At 43.8% G+C, this 11,815-nt stretch overlaps 1 protein-coding gene across 1 annotated transcript; it reads right to left on the bottom strand.

Annotated features, from left to right (window-relative positions):
• Positions 1–255: 255 nt before the first annotated feature.
• On the bottom strand, positions 256–10,318 carry LOC310828999 (immunoglobulin superfamily member 1-like). Its single transcript, XM_083707136.1, has 6 exons — positions 10,071–10,318; positions 7,168–7,206; positions 6,274–6,570; positions 3,072–3,368; positions 1,950–2,066; positions 256–926 (listed from the first exon to the last, which is right to left on the bottom strand). The coding sequence occupies exons 1-5, from the start codon at positions 10,099–10,101 to the stop codon at positions 1,957–1,959; spliced, it is 774 nt and encodes a 257-aa protein (XP_083563262.1). The 5' UTR covers positions 10,102–10,318; the 3' UTR covers positions 256–926; positions 1,950–1,956.
• Positions 10,319–11,815: the final 1,497 nt, after the last annotated feature.

Here is an 11,815-nt window from a genome sequence, read left to right as displayed (position 1 = left end):
AATAATAATAATAATAATACTTAGAATATAGAAAGAGATGTGTTTGATTGATAGAGAGCACGCTCATTTCCCATAGTGACACTCTGTCTAGTTTCATTGCAACTATTGTGGTACTGACCTTCCTTCCTTCCTTCCTTCCTTCCTTCCTTCCTTCCTTCCTTCCTTCCTTTCTTTCTTTCTTTCTTTCTTTCTTTCTTTCTTTCTTTCTTTCTTTCTGTTGTTGTTTTTAGCAAAATGATTATAATAATAATAATGTAAAAATTGTTCATGTTTATTGAGGGAGTGAAATATATTTGCAAATGCTAGGGCTGATCTAGGTGTATCAGACAGCCACTAATACTGAGAGGAGAACGTTGAAAAGAAAAGTACAAGTTTCAAAGCAATTGTCCCAAAGGTTGAAAGGACCTGAGTTGTTGTTTTCAATGAATTGGTTTTTCATTTTTGTCTTTTCATTTAAAAAAAGGAGGGGGGGGAGGTCCGCATGTTAGAGCAGGGATCAGGAAACTGACTGAAGCTGATGGAAATTGAAATTCAGAAACATTGCAGGGCCAGAAGGTCCTCATTCATGTGACAGGTTTACACAACAAAATGATTGTGCGAAGCCATCAATTCCCCCCCTCCCCTAAAACAATTGCTGCAGCAAGTCACTTATAATATGTGATAAAACCTATAAAGACAGAGCAATCAAAATGATTTCCACTGCAAATGATTCCACTGCAAGTTCTGGAAACCCAGAACTTGGTTTGCAGCCCTCTGTTTGTGCTCTTTTGTGGAAGATGGATCCAGATTTTTCCTCCTGGTTATGTGATTTATGGGGGAAGCTGGCTCATTTGGTGAATGAATCCACAATCGGGTTGAGGAACAGCTGAGGTCGGACTGCCGTCAGTCGGGCAAAGAGGACTATTACTGTCACCTGAGGAGGAGACCTAAAAATGATTTTAAAAATAGCAAGAGATGAGAGGCTTCCCTGGATCATAACTTCAAGGCAAAGATGCAACCCAGACCAACCATTTCCCTCCCTAACTCCCAGTGTTGTGATGCTTGAGGTGGAATGCTTTGGGAATGGGACCAGTTCGGATAAATAAATAAATAAATAAATAAATAAATAAATAAATAATGTGAAGCTTGCTAGAGAGGTGGTGGGACCCAGGCTGGTTCAGATATAAAGGTAAAGGTCCAGTCGAGACCGACTCTGGGGTTGCGGCGCTCATCTCGTTTTATTGGTCGAGGGAGCCGGCGTACAGCTTCCGGGTCATGTGGCCAGCAGGACTAAGCCGCTTCTGGCGAACCAGAGCAGCACATGGAAACGCCATTTACCTTCCCGCCGGAGTGGTACCTATTTATCTACTTGCACTTTGATGTGCTTTCAAACTGCTAGGTTGGCAGGAGCAGGGACCCAGCAACGGGAGCTCACCCCGTTGCGGGGATTCGAACCACCGACCTTCTGATCGGCAAGTCCTAGGCTCTGTGGTTTAACCCACAGCACCACCCACGTCCCAATGGTTTAGATATAATGATCCCTATGTCATGATCCTGAATCCTTTGCCACACAGAAAGCCTCAGAGGCAATGCCCCCACTCCCCGCAGCCTCCACAGGTGGTGAGAAAGTGATCTGGAATATCATGGCCAATCAAGGAAGACAACTCTGGGCTCAATCAGAGATGGATAACCTGTTGCCACCCAGATGTTGCTGGACTTCAACAGCCAGCAAAGCCAATAATCTGGGATGGTAGGGGACATAGTCCAGCAACAGTTCCTCATCTCTGCTTTGCATGATGGAAGGCTCAAGTCTCGGAAAGTCTCAAGTCCACCATCACACATCTAACACCACAGTGGTTTTCAGCGAAACGGAATCATCTTAAACCCTTACTTCAACCACAAAAAATGTATTGGGCCACACCTGCTCCAAAGTACATGTTCAAAAGGAAATGTTTACTCATTTCACTTACCTGTGGTTTAAAAACACAAATGGGAGATGAGGAAGATGAGGCTGTTGATGGTGAAGAAGGAACCACCAATGGCCACCATCCGTTTCCAGCTGGAAAAGTTGACTACGTTCCCGTTGACTAATAAAAAGAGTTTCTGGTTACAGAGTGTAATGAAAAGATGCCACATTTCACCCAAGTTGGGTCCTCTTATTCAGAATCAGATAAGACTTTGTGAATATTGGTTTGGGCCACCCAATGCTTCTTAGTCATTTTGGCAGACTCTCCGAGTGTTATTTCTACAGAATCTCGCCATGTGATTTACCTATCTTATCAACCAAATCTATGGAAGATAGATTTGCAAGAGAGATAGCATGGCCCTATTCCCTGCTTTCCCCACAGCCAGCTGGAAAAATCCAGTCAAAGGTTTGTGCATCTGTGATGGAAGGAACCATTTCCAGTGGGGGTTGTCAGATGCAACTCAAGCAGCATGTCTGGGATATAACTGTGTGGTAGAAGCTGCCCTGGCTCCTGGCTGGGCATTGGCTCTGCTCTCGCATGTTATCTGTGAAGGAAGAGTGCTTCAAAACAAAGCATGTTCTTTATCTACAAGAAGACAACAAGGAGCCACCAGTGAAGAATTCCTTTTGTTAACTTCGCAATAAGATCTGCAACTTTAAGAACCTTTACTTCAGCATGAATTTCCTTCTCCCTCTGACTCCCTTTTTCTTTACATGTCGTGTCTTTTTAATTTTTGGATTGTAAGTCTGAGGGCAGGGCCCATCTTAATATTGATCTTTTATTTTCTAAGCAGCCCTGAGAGCCTTTAGTGGCTAAAGGCAGGTAAATAAATATATTAGATAGATGACAGATGATAGATATAGATAGATGATAGATGATAGATGATAGATGATAGATGATAGATGATAGATGATAGATGATAGATAGATAGATAGATAGATAGATAGATATAGATAGATAGATATAGATAGATAGATAGATAGATAGATAGATAGATAGAGATAGATAGATGATAGATAGATAGATGATAGATAGATGATAGATAGAAGATAGATAGATAGATAGATAGATAGATGATAGATAGATAGATAGATAGATAGATAGATAGATAGATCTGGAGATTACCTGTTTGAACAATGGTGACAGAATTACTCTTCTTTGAAATAACTTTTCTTCCAGAGAGGTCCACTACGTAGCCACACGTGAAGCTTCCCACATCTTTGGGTTCCATGATGCTCATGTTGTGAGTGTAGACGTTGCCATATGGAGGCACAACTGATATTTCCTCTTTGTCGCTATTGAACTGGAACTCCTTGATCTCCTTTCTTTCAGGCGGAGCTGAGCACACAAGGCTGACATTATCTCCCAGGTTGTACTCAAGGAGGCTGGGGTTTAGAGAGAGGGAGGGGGCTTCCGGGGCTTCTGGGAAAGAAAGATAAATGCCCAGGGTTGAGATTGCTTCGTGTAACACAGAGACAGCGGCTAGCTAAACTCCTCCACCCTGAAGTATGCTTGCAATGGTTGGGTGGGTGGAGAGAGAGGGTGGGAAGAGAGAGAGATAGGGTGAGGGCAGGGAAGCATTTTTAGACAACAGATTTTAGACTTGCAATGAAATAACTGAAGAGTGGAGGAGATATGCGATTTAGTTCCCATTTAAAAGTGAACGTAACTGATTTGCATTTTCTAAAACGACAGAAAAACTAAAACACAGCCACACTTCTCTGAATTATGAACTATGCAGAACCGGCCAAACTGACATCCAAACTGTGAGATAAGGACAACTGTGACTTTAAAGAAGAATGGGAACTTTTCACAAATTACTTTAAAAGACAACAAAATGAATTGGATTCCTTGGCAGGTTTTGAATATACATACACAAATTTATTGATTGATAACATGGTAGATAGATAATGTGAGGATTTGTATAATTTTATAACATGCAGAGAATAATATGGGTTGAGAAATCAGAGAGAAGAGCTGAGGGAAGTCTTGGGGGGGGGGGGTTGGGGGGAAAGGGGAAAAATAATGAATATGATATGTTTTGATATGTTGTTATGTTGAAATTTCTAATAAAAACATTTTAAAAAATAAATAAAAATAAAGGTGAACCTAACTGATTTGCACTTTCTAAAATGACAGAAAAACTAAAACACAGCCACACTTCTCTGAATTTTGAAATGTGGTTCTGTAGCCAAGAGATGTGTACAAAAATACATAGATTAGGGCAAAGTGTGCCTAAAGACGCAGATAAAGACCAACGTCTTGGGTCAGGATGTTGCCAGCACTCCATGCACCAGCACTGGTGACCACACACTTGAGATGGTAGACAGTGTTGGGTTCCACCATAATCAGCGTATTGGCAATGGCTCAAATCTCCAAAAGGGTATGGGAGAACGTGATGCTAGCATCCAATACCAAGATAAAGGTCTAACAGGCTTGAGTGTTGAGCATGGTGCTTTATGGAAGTGAGCCGTGGGCAACTTACAGCTGTCAGCAGCGGTGCCACAACGCCTTCCACATGCACTGTGTCAGGAGGATTTTGGGTATTACATGGGAGGATAGAATTCCAAACAAAGATGTGCTCCCCAAGCCCACATTCCCAACATGTTCACACTCCTGCACTAAAATGTTCCTATCCAACTTTGTACATACGATGAAAGGGATCTGAGGGTTTTATTCAAGCTAGCACTACTCAGAATAGCTAATTAACACGGCTTATATGGGCTCATTAAATAGTTGGCAACAATCCGGAAATTTGAATTCAGGTTGCATAACCTAGCCTTTGCTGCCACTTAGTGGTTTTGCTGCTCATTTCCAAATTTTCCCAACAAGTTTAGTTTCTTTTCACCAAAACTGATAACTAAGAATGAAAGTAATTGCCTAAACATTTTTTATTTGGGTGGCCGGGAAACTTTCTGCAAACTCGGTTTCTCTTCTCTGCAGTAAAAAAATTGAAAACATAAAAAGGGCTAGTATTCAACTAAGTCATACTCAGTATGCAGAGGCCATTGAACTTGTTCCGGTTAGAGAAGCACACACACATATATATATACAGCAGAGCTTCCTCCCCTCCATCATATTGACGGGGGCACCTTGCAGGCACAACACTTCTGCACTGGTTTTTTTTTTGGTGAAAATAGCCACCTGGAGCTATAATTTCTCCAAAAGGTTATTATTATTATTTTGCTTTATTTTTTGCAGCAAATGAGTGCATTTGCAATACGTTTGTTCATTCTACACTTTCAGGGCTACAAAAGTACAGAAAGGGTCCTCCTTATAGTGTGTTAGATAACAGTGAGAGGTTCCCCCACCTGAAAGCTAATGTGTGTGTTTGCCTGATTTTTGCTGAGATGGTTTCTAGGGAGGGAAAGATTAAGCTGATGGCTGCCACCTCCCACCCAAGGCATTTATTTTGTTCTTTAGCAAATCTAAAGCTGTGATTTGCTAATCATGTTATTTATATTCTGCATAGTTATCCACTCCTACCCTGCCCTGGGATGGGGGTGGCGCTGTGGTCTAAACCACAGAGCCTAGGTAGGGCTTGCCAATCAGAAGGTCGGCAGTTCGAATCCCCATGACAGGGTGAGCTCCCATTGTTCAGTCTCAGCTCCTGCCCACCTAGCAGTTCAAAAGCATGTCAAGTGCAAATAAATAAATAGGTACCGCTCCGGCAAGAAGGTAAATGGTGTTTTTGTGCGCTGCTCTGGTTCTCCAGAAGCAGCTTAGTCGTGCTGGCCACATGACCCAGAAGCTGTCTGCAGACAAACACCGGCTCCCTGGCCTATAGAGCGAGATGAGCGCGCAACCCCAGAGTCGTCCGCAACTGGACCTAATGTTCAGGGGTATCTTTACCTTTACCTCAACCTTTATTCCGCCCTGAGCAAGGCTGTAGATTTCTAACACTGGGGTCCCCAGACTTTCTGGGTCCAGGCTCACATTGGGAAATGACAATTTCTTAGTCATGAGCAGCAGCAGCAACAACAAACCCCATTTCACAGGGGAGGAACGGACAATGTCTAGAAACTCTACCCCCCCCAAAAAAGGCACGCAAAATATCTACATGTGTAGATAGCACAAACAAAAGAAACAGGCCACCGGCTAGCAATGAGGACACCCCCAGCCAAACAACCCACTTAAAAAAGAAAGAATGATAAAACTGGGAGGGCATGGGCCCTTGTCAGTCATCAAGAGGGGTGTCAGAGGACATCAAATTGGGGGCACCAGATGTAGCAAGTGGCAGACGAGAAGAAAATGAATCAGACAGACCATCACTAAGGTTTCTCAGCATTGGAACAGGCCACCAACGTCCCAGGAACTAGAAACCTACCTTTCACTTGTAGGGAGATGGAGTTGCTTCGGGCAGATATGACCTCTGTATCAGCTTTCCCCATCCAGTAATCACAGCTGTAATTTCCCATCTTGCTTGTTTCAGCCCTAAAAACCAGTCTGCCCTTTTGATAAGGGTCGACAGCCATTTTGAGAATCTGTTGCCCATCCTGATTGAAGAACCTGTATCCCTCCACCATCCTGTTTAGGAAAGCTGAGCATATGAGCACAACCCTCTCGCCTTCATAGTATTCGGGATAATTTGTCTGTACGGAGAGTTTGGGGGGAGGGAGAGATCCTGGAAGAAAAGCAGAGGGATCTCAGTGGCAGGCAAACAAGTGGAACCCGAAACGAACTGTCACAATGTGGGGTGCTCTGTTTTAGCCTTGCCCTGTTCCAGGTTACTCCACCCCACCCCACATACTATTAAAATTTATTTGTGTGTTTCCGCAAACTGTCTTATTCATCCCAGCTCTGTTTCAGGACTTTTCATTCCACCCCCTCCCCTCCTATATATATATATATATATTTGTAGTTCTGCAATCCTTGCAGTTTTCCCCAAGCATGCCAGTAACTTTGCTCCTAAACATGGGTATATGTTTCATTTTACCTACCTAAGGATTCACACTTGGAGGGTGACTTCGCTTTTATAATACACAGTGGTGTTGCAAAAGGGGGGCGGAGGTGGCACTGGGATTTGTAAGTTTGGTACAGGTTGCTCCTAGAAAGTACTCATGTATACGAGTGAAGTTACTAGCATACTTGGGGGAACCACAAAGCAGCTGGAGGGGGTGCTGGGTTGCTAAAAGAGCACAAAAGTGACAAGGATTCTCCTCTAGAGACATTCTGGTCTTCTCCACATAAACAACTCACTGGGAAGAAGTTGGAATGTTACCTGCAGATGATGCTGGCTGTGGAACAAGAAGCAGGAAAACTGAAAGAGAGAAATAAAAAAGGAGGGATGGAACTGGTTAAATATGCCTGGAAGTTTGAATTGATTTGATCTAAAGGTTATTTACATGTTATATTTGACTCAAGGGAGCATATGTATTAGGTAGGCTCCCATCCAAGCATTTACCAGCCCCCAGACCTGCATAGCTTCAAGAAGGCTGCAGCAATATATCCCTTTAGACCTTAGGCTTACGTCTTCAGTCAGTGGGTCTGTACCCACAGGTCGGCTGTACGGCCATGCTAGGCGGGTCACAGTAAAACTGTCATCACCACGCAAACCCTTCAGTCCAATCTGTCTTATGTCTTACCTTCCAACTTCTTCTGATGCAAAACTGGAATGTGCATCTTCCAGGACGTGTTCCTGGGAGACTCACATGACATGCGCCTCGTGAGATATTGTGCGGTGCCTCCAAAGCATGAGTTTTGGGGAGCTGTGTGGGGTCGTGGCCCCGGGAAAAGTGTTTCTTTGAGGTGAGAGCGTGACAGATCACGACACCCAAAATGGCCGCAGAGGTCATGTGAGAAAATACGGGATGTGCCTCTTTTTCCAAGGCACCTGGAAGGTATGTTATGTGAGGCAGTTCCCTCTTCATTTTGCACCAGGCCAGCTTTGCTCCCACATAGTGGAAACACGCTGCCTGGCTTGAGAAGAGGCTACTTACCTGACTATTGCAGCCTCACTGAATCACATAAAGCTGCTTGTGTTGTGAAGCCTAGAAGCCACTGGACTCCTCTGCATAGAAAAGAAGCGCTGGAATGGCTGCAGCTGTTGGTGGTGAAACACTCAGGGAGGAATGAATCCAGGCAGCCCCGAGTCTAGAGATGTGAGGGCTTATTCACCAGTAAGGACTGCTATTCAATGACTTCTATTTGCTTGAAACAGAAGGATTGGGCTGGAGGAAAATGGTGTGGGGATTCTAGCTGAACTTAATGGGCAAACATGCCTAAAATACTGGATAAGATGAAATGTGTTTGCTGGTTTGTGTAGCTTTGTCTGAGCTCTACCTATGTTCAGTCCTGTGGAGGTTTTTATATCTCCTCCCCTCTCCACTTCTGCCTGTATTACGTTCTGAGGGTACTGAGAGAGAGAAAAAAATCAGATTTATTTTCTGTACATCTGAGTTCAGGAAAGTTGATACATAGGGAGGGCAGGCAGACCGGCAGTTGTGAGAAAGGGGGAAAAAGGCAGCCACAGAAGATGTCAAGAAGAAAACAAAACCTGCAGGAAAGGGAAAGGAAATGCAGCTGACCAGGGAGAGAGAACCTTAAAGGTAAAGGTAAAGGTACCCCTGCCCGTACGGGCCAGTCTTGACAGACTCTGGGGTTGTGCGCCCATCTCACTCAAGAGGCCAGGGGCCAGCGCTGTCCGGAGACACTTCCGGGTCACGTGGCCAGCGTGACATCGCTGCTCTGGCGAGCCAGAGCCGCACACGGAAACGCTGTTTACCTTCCCGCTGGTAAGCGGTCCCTATTTATCTACTTGCACTCGGAGGTGCTTTCGAACTGCTAGGTTGGCAGGCGCTGGGACCGAGCAGCGGGAGCGCACCCCGCCGCAGGGATTCGAACCGCCGACCTTTCGATCGGCAAGTCCTAGGCGCTGAGGCTTTAACCCACAGCGCCACCTGCGTCCCTTGAGAGAACCTTAGTTAATCATAATTAAATTAACATACAAATCCTACGCATGTCTACTCAGAAGTAAGGCCCATTTATTTTAATTGGACCTGTTCTCAAGTAAGTTTGCTTCTTTAATATTTTAGTGTTGATTTGGAATGAAGGTTAGTTTTATTTAGTTGCTTTTAAAAGAATTATAAGAAAAAGAAAGAAAAGCGTTTTGTTTGTTTGTTATGGAACTACAAGAATATGTTGCTTCAGTATAGCAGAATCTGGGAAGGTTCAAACGTCAACCAAGGAGCAACAAATAGCAACTGGCGTCTTTATTGGGTGCTGAGGGTGATGAACTTTCCCAGAAACCCTGTTCATTTTTATTTCAGGAAAGCTGATATTAGGAGAGGACCTAAATGACAGAGAGGTGAATTAAAGGCAGCATTGAAGATGACACAAGATGGAAGAAAGTGACCAAAGGAAGAAGAGGGAGATAAAAAGGCAACAATGAGCAGGTGAATTGAAGTAGAAGGCTGAAGTACAGAAAAGTTTGAGAAGGTAGAGAGAATGTAGAAAACAGTATGAGTGGAGAGGAAGAGGAAACAGGAAGATTGTGAAAGTTGAGATGACCGTAAGTGACAACATAATGCAAGCATAAATGCGGACAATGACTTTTCCTCTTGCTCAATATAAGCCACAGCTTAATTCAAGAGAAAACCTCCAAAAATCAAGAGATACTACTAAGTATAAATACGAAATGAACATGTGAAAGCTGGTCCCATGTTCCTGGCTCGGATTTTCTGTCTGGATTAGTTGAAGACCACTGCTTAAGATCATGTCTTGGGGCAATGTATTTGTTCGCCAAAAAAATAATATACAGCCAACATTAAAGAAAATAAATCATTGTAGTGGTGAAAAACAAAAAAGCAACAATAACATTTCATTCCTGAAATAAGTACAAAATGCATCACAAATCAGTAGCTCAGATTAATTATACATCAATTTAGATCACTCTCTCTCTCTCTCTCTCTCTCTCTCTCTCTCGCCTGGCCATACTGATGAGTTTTAAGCATGCAACTATACAAGGCACCACTGCCCACAGCCTTTTCCTCTGAGGCAGCTGGTGTGTTTGTTGCTGCTGTTATCGCTCATTCTTGCCAATGCTTCTATTCAGATATGGTAAGTGGACAGAACAGAGCAGAGCAGGACCAGAGGCTGGGGTTATCAGAAAGTAGCAAGACATACCTAGCACAGGAACGAGAAAAAGAACTTCCATGTCGAGAGGGGTCTTTCTCCACCTTGATTCCACCTCCTTGGAAACTCTCCTTAGATATCTCTAGCTTTGAATTTGGTCTTCCCCGCCAAGGCAGTCTCTACAAGAGTCTTCTACAGAAGGTCAGAGAATGAGAAGGGAAGCCTGTCCTTTCACAATCAACTTACTGGGAAGTCTAAACTGATCTCAGCTGCTGGACCATGGGAACTTACTGCTCAAAAGAGAAACTGGAAATGGCTTGCCCATATTGGAAGAGTCAGCAGACAGTATGAGCTGTCAACCACTTTAGTATTTCCTGTTTTCTTGCTACACCCAGTAAATTGGACATTGCTCCACCAAGCTCAGCTTGCCATCAGTCATCCCCCACCTTACTTCCAGCTGGCTGTCAGCCGTTACCTCCTTAGTCTCAATGTAGTTATTTCCATCTATTATTGGCTCTGGCTCCTCCAGCAATAGACTCTGACTCCACCTACTGTTGGTCTCCTTGCTTTCTGCCCTATCAGTACCAACATGAGCCAACCTTCACTGACTGAGACAGTTCTACATACCAGCTGTAGATCCAGGGCATGTGAGAATGTCAAAGTGCTGGATCAGACCAAGGTCAACCAAACCTTGCACTTTGAATGGAGTAGGAATTTGTTTTCCATAGAGGACGGCCTTAATCCTATGCTTCCAAACATGCTTGTTGTGGATCAGAACGCAACCCCCCAGTCAGATGATGCACTTCTGCAGACTATGGGATGTATTTTCAATGCACAAAACACGTAGAAGATGCATACACAATGCCTGTTTTAATGGTGAATGCTTTGAAAAATGTATACCTTGAAGCTACTAGCTGTGAGGATATGCAACTGCTTTTACATGCTTTAATTTGATTATTTTAAAATCTGTGTTGTTTTATCTCTGTCTTGTTTGCTGCCCTGGGCTTCTTGGGAAGGAAGTGCAAGAGAAAAAATGACCAACAGTGGCAAGAATAATAAACAGGGATGCTTAAGGGGAGGATAATAAGCCGTAACAGAAGCCCCACTGTAAGACTGCAGCAGGGAAATCTGCAGAAGGAAAAGGCACCCAGAACTTGTCTATTTCACTATAGTCATGCTTTGGGACTGCATCAATTTAAGTGCTTTGAGACCTGAGATCTGACTTGAGACCTTGTTGGACTTCAAATGAGATTAATAAACGTACATATGAAGAGGAAGCCCATCACACACACACACACTTAATACCTGGCTGTCAGTGTTTCCCTGCTTGGTCTTCAACTTTCTATTATGTTAGGATCCAGATTCCTCCCCCACCTCAGGTCCTAACACAAATTCTTTAGGTCTCGTATGGTTTGGCTCAGACAGTATTGCTGTAGGTTTGGAGAGGTGAGTCTGTATGGTACCCTGAGTTCCTTGGAATTCTTAGGGTCTAGTATGAATTAAAAACAGATAGAGGATTATATTGTTAAACCAGTGGTCCTTGCTGGCCACTCAAGTACCTTCATCAGCATAACCAAAGAAGTTGCTCTGTGCCATAGGGCTTTCCCCCTCTCACCTAACTGCCAGCTGGAGAGAATTTTAGGAGAGTGTGTTGTGAGTGAGCTGAGCAGAAAGCAGGCTGAGAAGCTGGAGAGGCAGAGACATGCTTGATCTGTGCTGGATCCTGTTGTTGTCACCCGTCTATCTTGGGAGACAATGGATCAAAAGCTGGGACTAATCAAGAAGCAAGATCTGTT

This window comes from Podarcis gaigeae, assembly GCF_964106915.1.
Source record: "Podarcis gaigeae genome assembly, chromosome: 13".
Taxonomy (NCBI): domain Eukaryota; kingdom Metazoa; phylum Chordata; class Lepidosauria; order Squamata; family Lacertidae; genus Podarcis; species Podarcis gaigeae.
Note: the sequence above shows the minus strand (reverse complement) of the source record. Positions and strands in the feature narration are given on the sequence as shown.

Excerpts from the sequence above, each read along its gene's own strand:
- LOC310828999 (XM_083707136.1), bottom strand. The coding sequence starts at position 10,101 with ATGGAAGTTCTTTTTCTCGTTCCTGTGCTAG. Across the intron at positions 6,571-7,167 it reads ACAGCCAGCATCATCTGCAG|GATCTCTCCCTCCCCCCAAA; the intron begins GTAACATTCCAA and ends CTTTTCTTCCAG. Across the intron at positions 3,369-6,273 it reads CATCTCCCTACAAGTGAAAG|AAGCCCCGGAAGCCCCCTCC; the intron begins GTAGGTTTCTAG and ends TTTCTTTCCCAG.